Genomic DNA, 20,209 nt, shown 5'->3' with positions numbered 1-20,209 from the left:
TTGTTCCCTACCTCCTTTCCTCTCATTCTGGACTCAGGGAAATCTGAGATATATCAGTGAGGGGGAGCAGGGAAAAGAAATTCAGGCATTCCTTACTGGGAATTGGAGATGGAAAGGTGTCATATTGATACATCTTATTTTTCATGTTTCTGGAAAATTGTTTAGAAATAAAATTATTCAGTCATTATTATATTGAAACAGGAAATGCTGTTGAATAGAGATGAAGTGTGTCACATGGCTAGTGTCACACAGCTAATTATTGGCAGAACCAGACCTAGAATCCAAGTCTTTGGGGTTCACTTTCCATTATACCATTTATATTTTATATCCTCTGTGGAAGATAGCTATCTAAAGGAAATATATTGTGGATCTCTTTTGTAAAGTGAAGAACCCTTTTACAAAATGAATAAACACCTTTTAATTTATCTTTTTAAAAATTTTTTTTATCTTTTTTTTACCAATTTTGGATTAAAAAAAAAACAACCCTGAGTGATTTTCTGAAGGCGAAGCATGGTTTTTAAAAATTAAACTTTACTAGCTAGGTTAATGGCTAGTCATCCAGCAAAATTGTGTGCCTGTGTGAATGCATATGTTTGCACATAGTCTTAGCTACTGAATAACCTGCAATTTTAATGTTTTTCTCTGCTTAATCTTTGTCCTTAGTGGGAATTTGTCTCAGCCTTTCGACAAGCTCCACGTCAACAAAATGCCCCGGCATTTGTTATTTCTGGAATGAGAGTCCTTTTTGAAGAAGATACAAACATCATTAGAGACATCTCTATTTTCTATGGAGGCACTGGTTCTACCACTGTCTGTGCTAAGAAACTTTGCCAGAAACTCACAGGAAGGTAATGATGTGATAGTTCTAATATACTGTAACATAGAATCCTTTGTTGCTTCAAAAGTCTTACTGGTGTGGGTACCTCTCCCAGAGACACTGATTGCAGCTCTTCCAGGCCTTATTAGACAATTGCAGGAGCTACTAGGGCCATGCTCCTGCTAAGGACCTACTCCACACTAGGCTAGTCCTTGGCTAACAGGAATAGTTCATCAGTGGGCCAAAACTTGAATTCCTTCCAACTTAGTAGGATTTGCCAGAGCCGCCACTTTGGTGGTCTTGCTGTTAAAAACCCATGGTCACTTAATGGTGAAATAGCAGAGTTGAACTGAGTATACTAGCACATGATTCATTCACGCATTTATTCATTATTCAGTTCAGACCTAAGAGTTCATCAGTGTAGAGAATTTCTAATGCGGAGACTCTCCCACCAATCAATCCACAAACATTTATTAAGTACCTAACATGTGCCAGGTACTGTACTAGGTTCTGTAGATAACAGAAACCAAAATGAAACAGTTGCTGTCCCCCACCCCCCAAGGAGCTTACATTCTAGCAAATGTTGCAGACCTGCAACTTAGCTGCACAACAGAGAGTTTCCTAGGACACTAAGAGGTAAAATGCCGTGTCCATGGTCATACAGCTGGTGTGGTATTTGAACCCAAGTCTTCCTTTCATCAAAGCCATAATTTCTTTTTGTGATTACCCGGAAAAATACACATGGGATCTACACTGAATTGTATGGAATTTAATTAAGGTTTCATTGTTACATATGGATGATATTGTCTTAGTAAAGCCTAAAGTGAACCTCAAGTAGTGGTATTACCATAACCTCTAGAGCTGGAAGGGACATTAGAGATCATTTGGTCTAATTTTCTCATTTGATGTACTAACAAAATAAAGTACAGAGAGGTTAAACAATTTTCCTAGGGTTACACAGCTTGTAAATAGCAGAGGCAAAATTTTAACCAAGGTTCACCAATTCTAAATCCAGTGATTTCCCCCCTCTACTATTCTCAAGCATGTGTTCATGTATGTGTGTGTTTGTGTGTATATGTGTGAGCACATGTGCATACCTTAGGGCTCTCTTGCAAATGAATACGAAGAATTCGGCTCTTACATACATATGAGTTTATCAGTCTGTTTCCCAATAACAGCTTTGAAGAAAGTAAAATCAGTGAAATATGTATTCTTTGCCCTGGGAGAGTGACTATTTACCAGGTTGAAAAAAACATGTGCAATTTAAATATAGCCTGCCAAATATGCACATACATGCTTTCTCTCCCTCTGTATGTGTGTGTGTGTGTGTGTGTGTCTGTATACACACACATACATACATATACATGTATATATATATATGTATATAGAAGGAGAGGGAGTAAAGAGAGATAGTGTTAGACAACTGCTTTTCAGCACATTTAAAATTTTGTTTTGTGGCCTCTTATAAAGGTCAGGGAAATGGAACTAATGCTTGACTTATCCTATAACATAACATAATCACAATTATAACAACTTTTAGTTGTTTATTTCAAGAGCCATGCTTTGTTCTGTAGGCTATGTAAATCCGTAGGCTAATGACTCGTGTGTATTGAATTCTACTTTTTTATTTTTTTAAATCTATTTCTCATAGAGCCTGGAGTGAGGAGATGCTGGGTGAAGCTTGTAGGTCAGTTCTAGATGAAGTTTTCCTCCCAGCCTCAGCTCCAGGTGGAATGGTGGAATACAAAAGATCCCTCATTGTCAGCTTTCTTTTCAAATTCTACTTAGAAGTGTTGCAGAAATTGAAGATGATGGTAAGTTTAATACAGTGTTCAGATTTTGTTTCCTTCTTCTGAAGGACACTGCTAAGTATCAGTGAAGAAAGTACTCTGTGGCTTACTAGATAAGATTATCACCAAAAAAAATTCTCATTCCATACACAAATATGGGAAAATTACTCATCCCAACATTTCTTAGAATGCTGAAGATAAAATAGAACACATCATACTTGTGCAAAATTCATGTCCTTGATTTATGTACTAACCTACTGTTCCCTAGGACAAGACTTGGTCTTTAGCTAGGTGGACATCTCTGGGAAGAATCATCCATTGAAATTCATGCTTCTCTTTAGTGCAAACAGATTTCGAAAAATGCCAATAATTTCATTTTTTTATCCCTGGATATGCAGAAAGTTTGCATTCTTTGAGAGTATGAATGGATTTTCCGCCAACAAAGAGTCCCTATGGAAAAAAGGAAACAATGGTAGTCAATAAAAATAGGTTTGGATCCTGCCTCAGATACTATTTGTAAGGTCAAGTCACTTAATCTCTCTCAGTCTCAGTTTCCTCATCTATAAAATGGGACTAACAGTAACTGTAGTGCCAACTTCACTAGGTGAGATCATGTACAGCGTATGACAAGTTTTGCAAATCCTCAAAATGTTATATGAATATTGTATTATTATTATTTACTCATATGGCTTACTTGTGGTGATATGCTATTCTTAATATAAATCTCATCTCTTATTATTTACTCATCTGCCTTATTTGCAATGATGTGCTACTCTCAGCATAGAAAGAGAACCCTAGTGACCCATCATCAGCAGTGATAACTGATTTGTGCAGCTCCATCTATACCAGGGGTTCTTAATCTTTTTTGATTCATGGACCTTTTGGCAGTCCAGGCAAGTCTGTAGAGCCCTCTTCATAATAATGGTTTAAAATGAATAAAACAACATATGTATAATTATGAATTTTTTGAAATACAGTTATCAAAATATTTTTAAAAAGATAAACATTTCATGGATCCCAGGTTAAGAGCCTCTGTTCTTTCTCTTTTGCCATGTATCTTTTTCCCCTTACATGTATGAGACTAATGCTAGAGGTGTGATATAGTGGAAAGGTCATTGGAATGGGACTGAGAACTCTGAGTTATATTCATAGCTCTATCCCTTCCTAGCAGTTTCATTTCTCTGTACCTCCATTTTGTCATCCTTATAATTTTAGAGAGGGTAGCTAGGTAGCACAGTGGATGGAAGGCTGGGCTTGGAGTCAGGAAGACCTGAGTTCAAATACAGTCTCAGATACTTAATAGCTGTGTGACCTTGGGCAAGTCGCTTAACCATGTTTGCCTCAGCTTTCTCATCTGCAAAATGAGCTGGAAAAGGAAATGGCAAACCACTCCATCACCTTTGCCCAGAAAACCCCAAATGGAGTAACAAAGAATCAGACATGACCGAAATGACTCAACGACAGCAAAATAATGTTAGATAAGAGACAGATTGGGATAGTGGAATGGATGCTAAATTTGGAGTAAGAAGACTTCAGTTTGAGTCCTCTCTCAGATATCTAATATTTGCATTATTATGGACAAATCATTTAATACCTTGGAGCCTCAGGTTTTTTCATCCATGTCATGAATAGTCATACTTGGACTATTTGTCTCACAGAGTGGTTGTGAGGGAAGCTCTGTTTAAACCATAGAATTCCATATGAATGTGAATATGATTATTATCCCCAAGAACTCTTCCTTTGGTGATCACTGTGATCACTTCCTGAAATCGATCACTTTGCCTAAGAAATGACAAGTTTCTTCCAGACTTTATCTTTCCTATATCTTTTCCTACCACAAGTTCTTTGAGATTGGCAGGGGAAAAAAAAGTGTATTTTCTTACTAGAGGTGAGAGAACTGAAGCCCAGAGATATTTAATTTTACTAAATAGCGATGTAGTCGATTTTTGAGGAAGAAGTTTTAAAATAAGCATATGGATCAAAAGAGGAAAATAAAATCATTTCTATAAAAGCTCAGTTCATGGCTTATTACTAAAACCTTTTCCCTGGTCGTGTGGTGAAACTAAGAAAAAGAATCTTCTCATTCTTTGATATATCTGTTATTGATGTGAGATGGGCTCACTACATATCATAGCCCATCTATAACTTTTTATCCTGCTCAACTCTTGCCCATATCCTCCCAGAAATCCTCCACAGTGGTCCAACCAGTGTTCTGAAGCTATCCTTTAGATAGTTGTGTCAAACTCAAATGAAAAGGAAACCCTGCAGGTACATGTTGATTTAGAAAACCACAAAATAACATTTTCTGTCTTGTATTTTTGGGGAGTGCAATGAGATGGTATAGTGGATAGAGCACCACACCTGGAGTCAGGAAGACCTGAGTTCAAATCCAGTTTCAGGCACTTACTAGCGGTATGATCCTGGGTTGGCAAGTCACTCAACCCTGTTTGCTTATATTTCCTCATTTGTAAAATGAGCTAGAGAAGCAAATGGCAGATCATTCCTGTATCTTTGTCAAGAAAATCCCAAATGGGGTCATGAAGAGTCAGATATGACTGAAAACGACTGAACAACAACAGCAAATAACATTGTATTTTTATTTATTTTATTAAATATTTCCTGATTACATTTTGATCTGGTTCAGTCTGTGCTCTAAAGTTTTGCAGTAGCTGACTTCTCTGCTTTAGATCATCAGGTACCAGTGAAGTACATGGGTTGGCCATGTGTTATGCTTCGCTTCTGCAACTTACTCATTTTCTGGTCATACATATCATTGATTTAAAGCTAGAAGAAAAGCTATATTCCATCAAGTCAAATTCCCTTATTTTGCAGATGAGAAATCTGAGCCCCAGGGAGGTTAAGTAATTTGCCCACAATCATTTTTTAAGGGTATCTTTTATGCCTCTTCTGGTATACATTTCTCCTTTGGTAACATACTTCACCCTACTTATTTCTGCCATGTGTCTCTCCACTGCCTCTGGATAACCCACAAATTTAATTTAATGTAATATTGCATGATTCATAGCCATGTATTGTCACCAGGAAAAGATAGTGATGTAAAGATAGACCTTTCCTTCAGGAAGAAGTGAAGGGTCATTAATAACCTCAGGGCTGTTTTAATTATGTGCTATAGAATAAGAACAATAAGAGCTGCCATTTATATAGTGTCTTAAGAGTCTCAAAGTGCCTTTATATACATTATTTTATTTGATCTTTCAGGATAAGTACTATAGATTTCCTTTTCCATGTTTTATTTTAAAAGTAAATATTTTATTGACGGTCTTAAAAAAATTCCTGTCACTTCTCAATAACTGTCAAACTCACCCCCAAGAGAACATTCTCTTGTAACAAAGGCGTAGAGTTAAAGCATAATAAATCAATATACTGGCTATTTCTAATAGTGATCGCTCCATTCTACCACCTCTCTGCTGAGAGACTATTATCTCCATTTTGTAGATGAGGAAATTGAGGCTCAGAAAATGACTTTTTCATCATCATATACCTAGTATCAAAAGTAGGATTTAAGTCCAAGTCCCTTTCATTTCTGAATCCAGTACTTTTTCTACTTTGCCACATTTTCATTTATGAACATAGTGAAGTCTTCCTGTAATGGTTAGCTCCCCTCTCTTTGAAAAGTTGACTGTATGGTCTTGGAATTTTAATTTCTTATTAAAAAATAATCAAATAAAAAATGCAAGAGATGCCAGAAATTAGTGATATAAACTTATTTAAAACTGCACATATTCTGTATTGTTTTGATATTGGCTTTCTATATTTATGTTTTTTATCTATAAAATGAGAAAGCTGGACAAGGCAGTCTTCATTGTTCTGTGGTTTGTCTTCAGCTTCCTCAGCAACATTGTTATTCATTACTTGAGGGCAAGGACTGTGTCTTGTGCCTTTTTTCACCCATAGTTGTCCTACATACAAATCAGTTAACATCTGTTAGTGATGATGGCCATGATCAACTGAATGTAAGGTTTGAAATAGAACTGTTGGCTATTAAGTGATTTGAGGCTTTGCTCATAGCTTATTTTAACACTAAATTTATGAACTGTTTTCCTCTCAGAACCCTTCTCTTTGTCCTTGTTTACCAGCTGAGTATGGAAGTGTTTTAGAAGATTTCCATTCCAAACATTATGAGACTGTTTTAAGATACCAGGTTAGTAACACTTTCCCAATACCCTGTAAAGGCAGGGATTGTAAATATCATGTGTGACCATTTTTTGTTCTGAATGGGGAATATATGTTGAAAGAGAGGCAGCAGATTTGCAGAAAATAAAGCACCTCAAAGCAACAAAGGGAGTTTGTTTCTCTACATGTGTTGCCACCATGGCTCCTGGGTTTTGCCAAACTCTTATTTCCATTCTTGTATCACTGAATCATCTCTCCTCTTATTCTTTCCCACTTACTTGGGAAGACCTACCAGCATCAAGCATGGATAGGTGCTGAGGGGAAGGAAGGAGAGTAATATTTGTTTATACTGTGGCTAAAAACAAAAGCAAAACTCAGTTGCTTAAAGTATTATTTACAGGTCTGATTCACAGATATGCAACACATGTGTTTCTTTGGATTTCTAAAATATAGTGAAATCTTTACCCAGATGTCACTTTCATAAGATTTCAATTCCCGTAAAACTCTTACATTGTAATCTGAGATTTTGCTAACTAGCAGAGAAGGAGAGTAGTTGAAAGTGATGATGGACAATACCAGAAGAAATTTGTGTATGAGTTTACTTATAGTTACTTTGTCAGAGAGGTGCAAAATGAAAAGAATGTAGGAATGAGACAAAGAATGTCGTTGTTTTCTCTATCGATACACTTAAATGGTTTTGTTTACTAAATAGAAGGTAGAGACAAAACAACTTCCTCAAGATCCAATCGGGCGTCCTATCATGCATCAATCTGGTATTAAACATGCAACTGGTGAAGCCATTTACTGTGATGACATGCCTGCGCATGACCAAGAACTTTTCTTGGCCTTTGTACCAAGTTCAAGAGCTCATGCCAAGATTGTGTAAGTAACATCATGATTTGAGGAAAGCAGTAATAGTTTGCTTTTTCATCTGATCTCCAAAATGTGTTGCCATTAAAAGTACTCTGCTAGAGAGAAGGCAAAAAAGACAGAGAATAAATTGTTTGTTCAGATTGTTAGTGAAAGCCTGGGTCATAGTGGGACTAGACTTCAGGATTTGTCACAAATAATTTTATCATTCCTCACAAAGGATTTTGAGTTAAAATCGCAGAATCAAAGAATCTCAGAGTTGGAAAAAACACCGGAGGTTCTAGTCTTGTCTAGTTCATGTACCCATTCCAGTATAGGAATCCCCCCTATAAAATCCTTGATAGGTACCTCTGAAGGCTCTGTTTGAAGAATTCCAATGAAGGTGAACTATCTTCTGAAATAGTTCTTTTCACTTTTGTGATAGCTCTGTTAGGAAGTTCTTCCTTGTTTGGGAGTGAAATTTGCCTCCTGGTGACTACCCTATATTGTTTCTATTTCTGTTCTAGTTAGTAGACCTCTGAGGTTTCTTTCAGTTCCAAATATATGATTCTGTCACTTGCTTTTAGTCAGTGTAGACTGGTTCCTAAAGCTCATGTGTGTGTAGGAGTATATATACTCCTACACACACATACATGCATATATAATATATACGATCTATATTATATGTATGTGTGTACACACACACATACACACACACACACACATTAGGGTAGACATTCAAAGGGTAAAACTGAACCTTGCATAAAAGCAAGGCCTTCCCTGTGTATGCTTCCCATCCAAACCCAACTTGGTGCCACTGTTCTGTTATCTTAGATTTGGTGGGACAAAGAATAGAAGGGGGCACTTTTCCCAAAATTCTCACTCTCATCACAAGCCACTGGATCATTTAGGACAGTGAAACAAATAATTAGATTGGAGTAGTTGTTAGGCATATCTTACCTTTTGTGTCTTCTCTTTCAATGACAATATTCTAAATAGCTTTCAGATTCATGTGTGTTTTTCTGAAGGAACACTGCAACTTATTTTTAAAATTTAGGTCTATTGATACATCAGAAGCCCTTAAACTACCAGGAGTAGTTGATGTCCTGACAGGTAAAGATCTTCAAGGCGTAAACTCCTTCCGTGAATTTCCTAAAAATGAGGAAATATTGGCAACTGATGAGGTATAATGCTTTTATTATTTTTAAGTAACTTTTCTACAATTAACATCACTCAATTAAAAAAACTAACATAAAATTTTCAGAATGTATTAATTACCAAACTATCCCAACATTCCTTGCATCTTTATTCTGGAATTCTGTGTTCAAATTGCAAATAAGCCAAAATCCACTTAGTCATTTTTCTATGTAGCTATTTATCTAAGTGACATAAAAATATCAATTATTTTTTTTTTAAAAAAGGAGTGATCTTAAAGTTGGAAGATCTGGATTGTGGTTTGTCAAGGAGTGAGTGGCAATAGGACAAGAAGGCAAAGATTTTAAAATATAGAATATAGTGTATAGTTGAACTATTTAATTATGGGGATAAAATTGAAGGGAAGAAAATGAGGCCAGAGGAGAGGGTGAGGGACCAGGAGAACAGGGAGAGGTGAAGGGACTGGACATCCTCTTGAGAATGAAGAATAAGTTTAGGAGGACTGAGACAAAAAGGCTACAAAGATTAGAGAGAGGCAGTTGAAGATCATGGATGTGGCCCAGTTATGGATGATGGCATGACTTAAGATCACTGTCTCCATGAGGGACCAAGAAGGAGTTAAGGTGCAAGTCATGGAAACTGAAGAGGTTGATATATTTACTGGGAGGCCAGTTATGTTTGAAGGGACATCAACATATATATTGAAGTCCTTGAAAATGAAGGTAGTGGTTGAGGTAGAGAAGACAACTAATAGTTAAGTAAGCTAAACTCCTTGAGAAAGTGGGGGAAAAGACCTGGAGGCTGGTAGATGACTGAAAGATCCGTACTGACTGATCTTGGCAGCAGGTGGCAGCAAACTCTGGAGTGCAGCCTGAATCAGATTAAAATATAATTGGTAAGTGTTTGGCAAAAATAAAAATACAACACAGATAATGTTAATTTGTAGTCTTCTAAATCAATGTGCAGCTTCAGCTGTTTCATTTTGAATCTGATACCACTGATCTGGATGGATGGATGGATTAAATCTTGGAAGGAGGAGCTAAGAGGCTGTCTGAAAGCTGATTGAGAAGATGAGTAAGTGCACTCTTCCTGGCCCATTTTGTCGGAGGATGTGAGATTAGAAACATTTAGCACTGGAGAAGATGGCCAGTGAAGCAATGTCTATCCAAGGGAGCTCTCTACCATCAAGAATATGGGAAGAGTGTGAGAAGTACAAAATAAAGGAAAATTTGCTGAACAAAACACAACAGGGCTTTCAAAAGCCACAATAGAAACAGGAAATCAGGCAGTGCCAGATGATTTAAGTAAATTGGGATGGGAGAGTGCTTCTGGTAATTGGGGAAGAAGGTTTTCACTTTAGTAGATGGTGATGCTGAATCACAGGAATTTGGGGAAGAGAAAATAGGAGTTAGTTAGCCATGGGATGGGAGAGCACCAACCGAGTAGGGCTCCTCCCACCCTCCAGGGTTCTCTGATGATGAAGGGTAGTGTCAGACTGTATCGTCTAAAGGAAAGAAAGGGTTAAGCCTTGGTCTTGGGCCAGATGTCTGGGTCAGTAAATGCCTAGAGATCTGGTCTCCAAGAGGCTGGGGGAATCCACACTCTTTGCTAGCTCCTTTGTTTCAACCCAGATGATGGTTGATAATGCATGCCCAGACATTGAACATGCACAGGACTCCTGGCATCTGAAGACCTGTGTGTGAACAGGGTCCCGATGTCAACGAAAGTTTAGTGGTTAGACGTTTGTTTAGTGCCGGCTATTAAAAGGGCATTGGGAGCCTTTTGGTTTGGGAAATGTTAGTTCATACTTAGCACATATAAGTACATTGCAGGAATTCTTAAGCCTCTTTAAGCACTCTAGAAACTTGAGTTCTCATTCAGTATCTAATTCAGTGTCTAGTAAGGACAGCCACAATTTAGGAAGCAGACACAAAAGGAAAAAAAATTAGTAATCAGTAGAGCTTAAACGAAGCCTACCTTGAATAGAAACCACTGTGAACCCCATGAGACAGAGCCAAAGTGTTTTGGCAGTTAGCTGAGAACTGTGGACACTAAGTAAATATTAACTAAAAAAACAAGATTGTTTGGTATTGCCTATGGAATGCTTGCTTTGTGGATGAAATGGAACAGGACAGTGTTCAGGCTTGTGAAATGCTTTGAGATATGAATTGTTCATTTTTATATTGCATAAGAAAAAATGACAATGTCTATGCATATTCTGTACCCCAGAACCACTGGAAATAGGAATGTGCACTGGGAAAAAGTCAATACTGATGATACTATGGTGATTTATATAAATATCAAAGTATAATAATAAATTAGCATAGTCTTAGGCTATATTAAGAAAAGAATCCTGTTTGAGAGGTGGGAGGTGACTGGGATGGTAAGGGAACAGGAGACCATATCATGTCAGGATTAGTGGAAGGAACTAGAGATGTTTAGCATGGAGAATAGAGGGTGAGAGAATAGGAAGTAAATACAGAGGAAGAAATGTCAGTAGAAAGCAGAAGAAAAAAATACAAAGAATATGCTAAAGTAATTTTTAGCTTTTCAGAACTTGGGCTGAACCAAAGTTAATAAAAGAACCCCTTCTGCTCCCCATCCCTCTAAAAGTTCTGAGTAGGATGCATTAAATTCTAAGCCAGAAGTTTGTCACCTAGATTTATAATGCCCCTTTAATCTTGCCAGTATAGACATATATCTTAGAAGAAATAAAAAGGATATGTCTTAATGACCCACTGTTTTCAGAAATTTTGTTATCGGAGATTGAAATTATAGAGAAGGAATAGGAATGTGATCCATCATATGGCTACTGTGCTGAATTGTATTGCTTCATCTCAAAAGCTTTCCTTTACTCTCTTTCTTGTAAATAAGACTGGATTTAATTTAACAAGAACTTAAATATTTTTATTAAGTTCTGGGCACTGTTATAGGCTCTGGAGATGCAAAGATAACCAAAACAGTCCTTGCCCTCAAGGAGCTTACATTCTGTTGGGAATGATGGTGCTTATAGTGGATATAACAGATGTACAGAGAAATAAATACAAGATAATTTGAAGACAGCATAAAAAACTGGGGAAATTAGGAAGGGCTTCCAGCAGAACATGGGGCATCTGAACAGGGCCTAGAAGGAAATTAGGGATTCTGAGAAGCAAAGGTGAAGAAGAAATAGCCTGTGTATTGAATTCAAGGGCTAGATGGCTAGTTTGGCTGGAATGTGGAGTGCTCTTGAACAGAAATACTGTCAAGTAAGGTTGGAAAGGTATCTGGTATCCAGATTGTTGGATGGCTTTACATATCAGGATAAGAGCTATGCATTTTATTCTCAAGAACAACTGAAGATTTTTTGAGGCAGTGAGTAACATGGTAAAACTTGTGAATTCAGAATATTTGGTGTCTCTGTGAAGGATAGTTTGGAGAAGAAAGAACCTGGAATTGAGAGATCAGTTACCAGGCTATCGAAATAATCCAGGTGATAGGAACCTCTATTATGCTAGTGGTCATGTGGCTTCTTCCATGGCAGGGAGTGGTTAACTCTTTCTTTCATTACAGCCCTCTCCCCAGTAATACAGACAACAGACTTAGCCACAGGTTAGGAAGCATCTTCCACCAGAGACCACCCCTCAGTCAAGCCCTTGTCCAGATCTGCTTTCAAGAAGCAGAGCCACTGCTGTCCATTCCCCTTGGCCATTGCTAACTCTGATCCATTTCCAAGGAGTCTTGAAATTTCTTCAATCCCTTTTGGGCTGTCATCCCTTTTCTTTTAAGTGTGTCTTGTTTCCAGAAGATTTGTTAACAGTGGATGTGTTACTTCATTATTCATTCATTTCCCTTTATTCAATGGATACTTACATACCTGCTATATAAGCAGGCCTCTACTAAGGCCCTACTCTGCCCCATTTCAGCAGAGAGATTATCCTGAGTTCTTAAAGGTCACTCTGGTGGACTTGGGCTCTAGTAGATCTTACTAAGCCAGAAAATCTTCAAAGTGCTGGCTGGGTGACAGAATCTGTTACTGGAGAGCGTCTTCCTCAGAAGGGTGGCCACAATTTATTTGAACACAACGGCACACAACCTACTAATACATGGAAAGGTTGCACTCAGTACTGTATCCACCACTGACAGAACTGGAGATCTTTTAAACTTTGGATATATGTACCAGACACCAACATTCAGAATGGGAATACATTCAGAACCTGTGGTGCTGATGTGTGTGCCTAACTCTGTAGCAGAATGTGAATATGATACAAGAGAAGAATAAAACATACCCCTCTGCTCCCCCCCCCAAAAAAAGCCTATGGTCTTTGTGTTTTTTAGGTCTTTGGTGTGGGCCAGCTTGTGTGTGCCGTGATTGCTGATTCAGATGTTAAAGCAAAGAGAGCCGCTCGTCTGGTGAAGATTGAGTACAGTGATTGTACACCCTTAATCCTGACTGTTGAGGTGATTATCAAGTTCTTCAGTGATTCTCCTCTCAGAAATAAGGAGACCAGGCTGCCATCAATCTTTATGGGGAGTTATGTCACTGGGTCACTGGACACAGCCAGCTGTGTCCTCTCTCTCCCTTTATCTCCTGGTACCATTCAGCCAAACTCTGAAGGAAGATTAAAGGAATTCGTTCTTGTGAGGTCCGATTTCAGGTCTTATTTTGCTTCTCCCCAATGTGTATCTTCCTATATAAGAAAGAAAAGTTCTATACAATTAAATTATCATCTTCTAAGTTTATAAGATTAATGCTAATTTGAGAATCCTCATGTGCCTATAAACATTATAGTTGCTCACATTTCAAAATGGATTTTTTTTATTCCAAAATCACTTTGGAAGTTTCTCTTTCTGAAATTTTACATATTCTTATGCATGCATTTGATTTTATTTTAATTGTCTTATAAAGTAATGAAAGCATGTCACAATTTTAAAAAAGTTAACATATTAGAAATAAAATTTTAAAAAGACATTTTAAGTGCTTGGAGGTTACTTAGGGAACAAGTTCATGTTCATAACAGAATTATTTGTCATAGGAAAAAAATCAACTTTGTGGTGGGGAACTGGCTAAGATGAGTCTCTAAAAGAATTTGTTCCAAAACAACTGTGCATTCTGCTTCTCTCTGCCAAGGATCCCTGAATTTGTTTGAGCAATTTGTTTTTAAAAAAGCAAAAAAAAAAAGTGCTAGTCTTTGTTCAAAATCTAAAGTTCATGCCTTTTTAGTGAATCAGGAAGATATTCAAGTGCTTGTTTAGGGGCTCTTGAGTCCTTAGTATCAAAACAGATGTTTTTAGAAGAATTAGGACCATTACTTACATAACACATTTGTTTTGAACACCACTGTACGAGCCCCATTTCTTTTCCTAAAGAAACAAAGCAATATGTGAGTTTGGAAACTACAGGTACTTAACAAAGTTCTCATAAAGATCACTGAGGATTAAATGAAGAGATAATAAAATAATGATTAGCATTTATAGGATACTTTGAGGTTTACAAAGCACTTTGCCCTTGTTACCTCATTTAAGCCTCACAACAACCATGTAACGTCCGTGCTATTATTATCTCCATTTTACCCATAGAGAAACTGAGGCTAAGAAAAGTTAAATTGCTCGCTAGGGTTACAGAACTAGTAAGTATCTAAGGCTGGATTTGAACTCTGGTTTTCCTGATTCTAGATACAGCACTTTATCCACTGCATCCCTAAATCACTTTGCAAATCTTAAAGCTCTGTTTAAATATGAGCACTTCTGGATATTTTCCTCCTCCTCCTTCTACTCCTCCTCTTCTTTCCAGTTTCAAAATGTTCCCATCTCCATCATCAAGGGAAAAAAAATTAAGAAACAACTCATGAAGTCTCTAATTATCTGACAAAAAGCTCCACCCAAAATAAAAAACCCAAACTTTACAAATGTTCCCCCGCTAAGGTGTGGAGTAGAGTCCTTACTCCACCTCTGTACTATCTTCATTAGCAATTAAATCTAAGACTGATTAAAACACAAATGGATGTGGATTAAAGGGGTGTGTATAGTATACTGCCCAAATCCAGATCAAAAGATCAAAGTCTGGCCTCCCTCACCAGGAAATATTTGGAAAATACATAGGTTCAAGTTGGCCTAGAAATCAGGGGACACGTGGTCTTGAAAAAAAAAATGCTCAATAGAGTTTCCAAATTAACTTCGGGAGGCAGCCTGTTACAGTGGAAAGTGTTCTGAACTAGAGTATTTGGACCTGAGTTCAAAGTCTTTAATTGCTGCTTACTACTTGTGGGACGTTGGGCAAGTTGCTTTTCTCTGGGCCTCAGTTTTCTCGTCTGTAAAATGAGGAGATTGGACCAGAAGGACTTTAAAGGCCCTTCCAGCTTTCTATGTGTGAGCTCATGCTTCTGTTTTTAACCCAGGAAATATTATCCTTAGCTTAGTTAGAAAACAAATGAGGTGATTAAATAAACTGTGAAATATATCAGTTATTACTTTGGTATGATAAAATTAAAACCATCGACCATCAAATAACCATCAAAATTGATCATGGCAATCAATTTTAGAACTTACAGTAGTTTATGACTCCTTTTCAACACTTGTCAAGAGACAGAGATAACATCCAATTGCCATGGCTTGTATGGATCTATAAAAAGAATATGGTTGTGGGGAAGGAACTGGGACTTTGCTGTAATTTATGCATTTAGAGTTGGTTCAGAATCAGAATGCAAATTTTATTGTAGTTGAATTGTGTTTACTTCTTCCCAGTTCCACTGTTTATATAAAATTGATTAGTGAGTTACTAAATTTTATCTTTTGGGAAAAGCCACATAACTTTTTTTTATTACCAATGTTCTTCAACACTTGGAATTAATCATTGTTATGATGGCAAACTGTTTTCCTTTTATCCTCTTAACAATGAAACTTGTGTTTAAAATGGGGAGGGCAAATCTGTCCTTGGAAAATGATATCTGTTATCCTGACTATTTTAAGTGTACTCACCCCTTCCATTCTCTCCTACCTCCTGCACCTTCAGGAGATCTCAAATTATGTAATTTATATAGTCTCCTCTGGGAGTGGACACTCCCTGAGGTTTCACTGCCTCTGCACAAATCTTTTGTGGGAAAGTTCAACAAGACATGGGCATGGGAAGAAAGCTGCTAAGACTCAAGTAGTGAAAACAATGAGGCTGGGTCTTGTGTAATGTTAAGTTCCTACCAATCAGCCTTTTTTTTCTTAAATTTTTATTCAATGAGCAAAACTTTATTTTCTCTTCCTTCCACTTCCTCTCCCCACATTTGAGAAAAATAATCCTTATTTTATATATGTATATATATATATACATATATATACATATATATATACATATATATATATATGCATTGTATACATACATATACACATATATTTTTTTCCATTTCATCCTTAGGATGCTATACAGCACAACTCTTTCTTTAAGCCAGAAAGAAAAATAGACTATGGAAACGTTGATGAAGCATTTAAAACTGTTGACCAAATCCTTGAAGGTAAAGCATTTTGCTCCTTAAACATAGGGAAGCAGTGTTGGATAAGAGAAAGAAGACTTATATAAGATCTTAGCATCAGTCTCAGCTCTGTCATTTCTCCTTGTTGTTTGTCCTTTGTTTTTGAAGACCAATGACACCATGAGTGATGTCTTGACTTGACTGTGAATTAGATTGAAGTGAGGCAGAGCTATTCAAAGTTGCCAGCTTCTGTCACTAGCTTTGTGAAGACAGTGTGGTGCAGTGCTAAAAGTCAGAGGCCCTGGGTTCAAATCCAGGCTCCACCACTTTAATGTGTAATCTTGAGCTGGTCACTTAAATGATCTAAGCCTAAATTTCTTCTTCTGTAAAATGAGAAGGGTTGATAAGATGACTTTGGAGGAGCTTTCCTGCTTTACATCTGTGAGGCTATGACATTGGGTGGATCACTTCTTGGAGTCTGTTTCCTCCTCTGTAAAATGAGAATAATAATGTTTGTAATGTTGACCTCATGGGGTTGTTGTGAGGAATGTGCTTTGTGAACCTTTCAGTGCTATGTCAATATGAGTTATTAGCAAGCTATGTTGAGAGTTCCTGAAGGATTTCTAATAGGGGGTTTTCAGGTCAGGTGCATCTCAGACATACAGCTTTCCCAGTTGCTTGCTGAGAATCAATATTGGTAGCTTGAATATATTGTCCTACAGGTATCAGCCTACCTGAAGCAATCTAATATCCTTGTCCACCCCAACCTCTAAAATTTCTTCTAGCTCTAAAAATTTGTAATTCTCCAATCACTTTTCCATTTTTCCACCTATCAATTCTACTTTCAGAAGGATAGAGTTGTTAAGTAAACCACAAGCAAGTCAGGAAATCTGGATTTTTTCCCCCAGTACCTTCTACCATCCTGCTTTTCCAGGTCTCTAATTTACCCAGACTTTTTGCTGGCAATCTAACTTGTATAAGAGGTCTTCTCTGTCCTTTGTTTCAAAGCAGAGTTTATTGCCTTGATATTGCCTACCTTCAGAAGGGAATCCAGCATGTCAGCTTACATGGTTTACCAGATCTTCTCCACTGTATTGGTTTCTCATTCATAACTTTTGTAGGCTATACTTGCCTCCTGTCACATGCAGTGCTCCATCTCCCACATCTGGGCCTTGCCACTGGCTGTCTTCTATATTCCTAGAATGCTCTCCCTTCTAACCTCTGTTTCACAGAATATGTGGCTTTCTTTAAGACTCAGTCCAAATTCCCTATCCTGTCGCAGGCCTTTCCTGGTCCTCCTGTACCTACTGCTACTATATGCCCCTTGGGGGGGACTTTTTGTCTACTTTTTACTTCTCTTGTATGTACCTGTTTTACATACACACATATAAACATGTATATACATATAGGTTTACATTATATATACATACACACATGTATATGCACACAGGCATGTAGAAAAGAAGTACAGAGTAGATGAAGTAGAGAATACACACACATACACGTACATCATATACATATGTAAACACACACAAACAGGCATATTTTATATATATATACATATATGTGTGTATATATGCATAAACAGATACATTTTACACACATATAAATAGGTATATATACACATATAAAATTATATATAACATTATATTTTATATACATGTATAAAGTGCATTATATATAAATAGGTACTATATATACATATATATACATATGCATGTATATGTATACACATACAGGCACATCATATATATATGCACATATAAAAACAGGTCTTATATACATACATATAAACAGGTACACACTGTATACATACCTATGCACATCATATATAATATACACACATTTAAAAAGGTATATTATATATACACATACAAATACACACACATATATAAAAGCATGTACATTATAAATACACACAAAAACGGGTAGATTATCTATACATACAGATGTAGAAAAACAGGTACGTCATATATACATATGCACACATTATAAACAGGCACACTATATATACATATACACACATATAAACAGGTACATTGTATGTACACACACATATATATATATACATATAAACAGGTACATTATACACATATTCATATAAAAGCATGTACTACACACACACACACAGGTACAGAGAAGTATAGAGTAGATGAAGTACAGATGAGGAAATTGAGGCTCAGATAAATAGAGTGACTTTTCCAAGGACACACAGGTGCCAAATGGCAAAGTAAATATTTAAACCCAGGTTCTCTGACTTTAACACTCTTTCCACTGTACTCCACTGCCTCCCTTAAAGATGGAAGAGTTTCTGACTTTTGTCAATGTTAGTGGATCAGGAGTATTACAGAAAATTAACTTGTATTAGTTTCATTTATCACCCACTTTCCCATTGACAATAAGGAACTTCCAGGGGAATCTGTGAGACTTAGGAAGAAGAAATTTGACTGGGTAGGTGGGGAGGAGGGGTCAGGAATAAACAGTTTGGGACAATGAGATTGCCTTGGGATAACCTTGGGCATGGGGGAAGGATAATGGTCACTATGAATATGCTCTCTTCCCTTTTCTCTCTCCCTTCTATATTTACTACTTATTTTTGCATTGGAGTTTTGTCTCTGAATTTAAGAAGCCAGCTATATTTTATAACTTAATCCTGAGCTTTCCCAATCTAGAACAACAGTTCAGTCCCATAAATGTGAACTAATATTGCCTGTGGGACTTAAAGATGTTTGGATCAGAGAACATAGAGCCTGGAAGGGACATTGCAGATCATCTAGGGCTGGAGCTGCTGCATGTGGAAATGCTTGTGAAATATGAGATTAAGGTTGGGTAGCCAGTAGTGCAGCTTTTTCCTGACCTTACTTGCCCCCTAAACTTGTCATCCAAACTGTTTTGTATAAACATTTGAGGGTTGTTGGTTTTTTTCTCCTATAATAGGTGAGATTCGTACCGGAGGCCAAGAACATTTTTACGTGGAAACTCAAAGCATGCTTGTTGTTCCACATGGAGAGGACAAAGAAATGGATGTCTATGTGTCAACACAATATCCCAAGTTTGTACAGGTAGGGTAGAGTCCTTGTCCAGGGCACATAGTTAATTCTAAAAATTTTCTAACAAAAAATAACACAAAAATCAAAACAACAACAACAAAAAATCCCAAACCCCACTGCCTACTTAAAATACCCTGAATTTAATACTTTTTACGCCATAATGATATGAATATTCCTTCAGTTTTCGAAATGCAATACTCTGTAGTGTTGCTTTTTTGGGAGCAACCTAGAATCAGAGAACAGAGAATACTATAGTTGTTATAGTGATATGTGTATTAAATGGGACAAAATTAGAAAATTATATCTGTTAATATACAATAAACCTTTTTTGCATCTTAAGAAAACCTTTTAATATGTAATATGTCCTCCTTTTGCTGAAGTCACTTATTATAAAAGTGATTTGAGTTCACAAGTTTTGACACATTTTAAAATTCATCATAGAACTATTCTCTTATCACATTGAACATTAAGTGTACCTTTGACAAACCGTCCATTTCCCCAAGCTTAGCTTTAATTACAACCTATAAGTTTTCAATGAAGTTTAAGACAGGTGAGTTCCCAGGCCTTTAAAACATGTTTATCTCCATCTTTTTAATACATTTCTCAAATTTTGTGATATGTAGCATGATACAAGATCTTACTGCAGTATTCTATATCCATTTAGGAATTTCTGTAATTCCAAGACAATTTTGCCTCTTGATATATCAATATGTTTATGGGAATTCATAATTCTGATAAATAGAGATAAGACTTCTGGGCCTACTGGAAATTTAAAAAATCCCCAAACATTTTTATTTAAATCAATATTTTATAATTTGATAAAAATACCCAGATTTTACAGGCTAACATGGATTGCTTCTGATTTGGTTTTGGTATATCTTTGAATGAAAAGGAGACTTTAATCAGTAAAAATTACATTTGTCTAGTCTTCAGTACTCCACTATTTGTATTTCTTGGCCTAGGAAACCATTTTTT

At 36.8% G+C, this 20,209-nt stretch overlaps 1 protein-coding gene across 1 annotated transcript in view; it reads left to right on the top strand.

Moving 5' to 3' along the window:
* Positions 1-20,209, top strand: part of LOC110207271 (aldehyde oxidase 1) — an 89,466-nt gene that overhangs the window by 30,975 nt on the left and 38,282 nt on the right. The window contains exons 14-21 of the mRNA XM_020984901.2: positions 664-848; positions 2,469-2,631; positions 6,677-6,769; positions 7,454-7,623; positions 8,648-8,774; positions 13,063-13,185; positions 16,130-16,226; positions 19,122-19,246. Coding sequence (XP_020840560.1) covers positions 664-848; positions 2,469-2,631; positions 6,677-6,769; positions 7,454-7,623; positions 8,648-8,774; positions 13,063-13,185; positions 16,130-16,226; positions 19,122-19,246 — 1,083 coding nt within the window. The remainder of the gene's footprint in view (positions 1-663; positions 849-2,468; positions 2,632-6,676; positions 6,770-7,453; positions 7,624-8,647; positions 8,775-13,062; positions 13,186-16,129; positions 16,227-19,121; positions 19,247-20,209) is intronic.

Source organism: Phascolarctos cinereus, unplaced genomic scaffold (assembly GCF_003287225.1).
Source record: "Phascolarctos cinereus isolate Bilbo 61053 unplaced genomic scaffold, phaCin_HiC Scaffold_726;HRSCAF=1367, whole genome shotgun sequence".
Taxonomy (NCBI): domain Eukaryota; kingdom Metazoa; phylum Chordata; class Mammalia; order Diprotodontia; family Phascolarctidae; genus Phascolarctos; species Phascolarctos cinereus.
The sequence above is the reverse complement of the archived record's forward strand: the minus strand, read 5'-3'. Positions and strand labels throughout refer to the sequence as shown.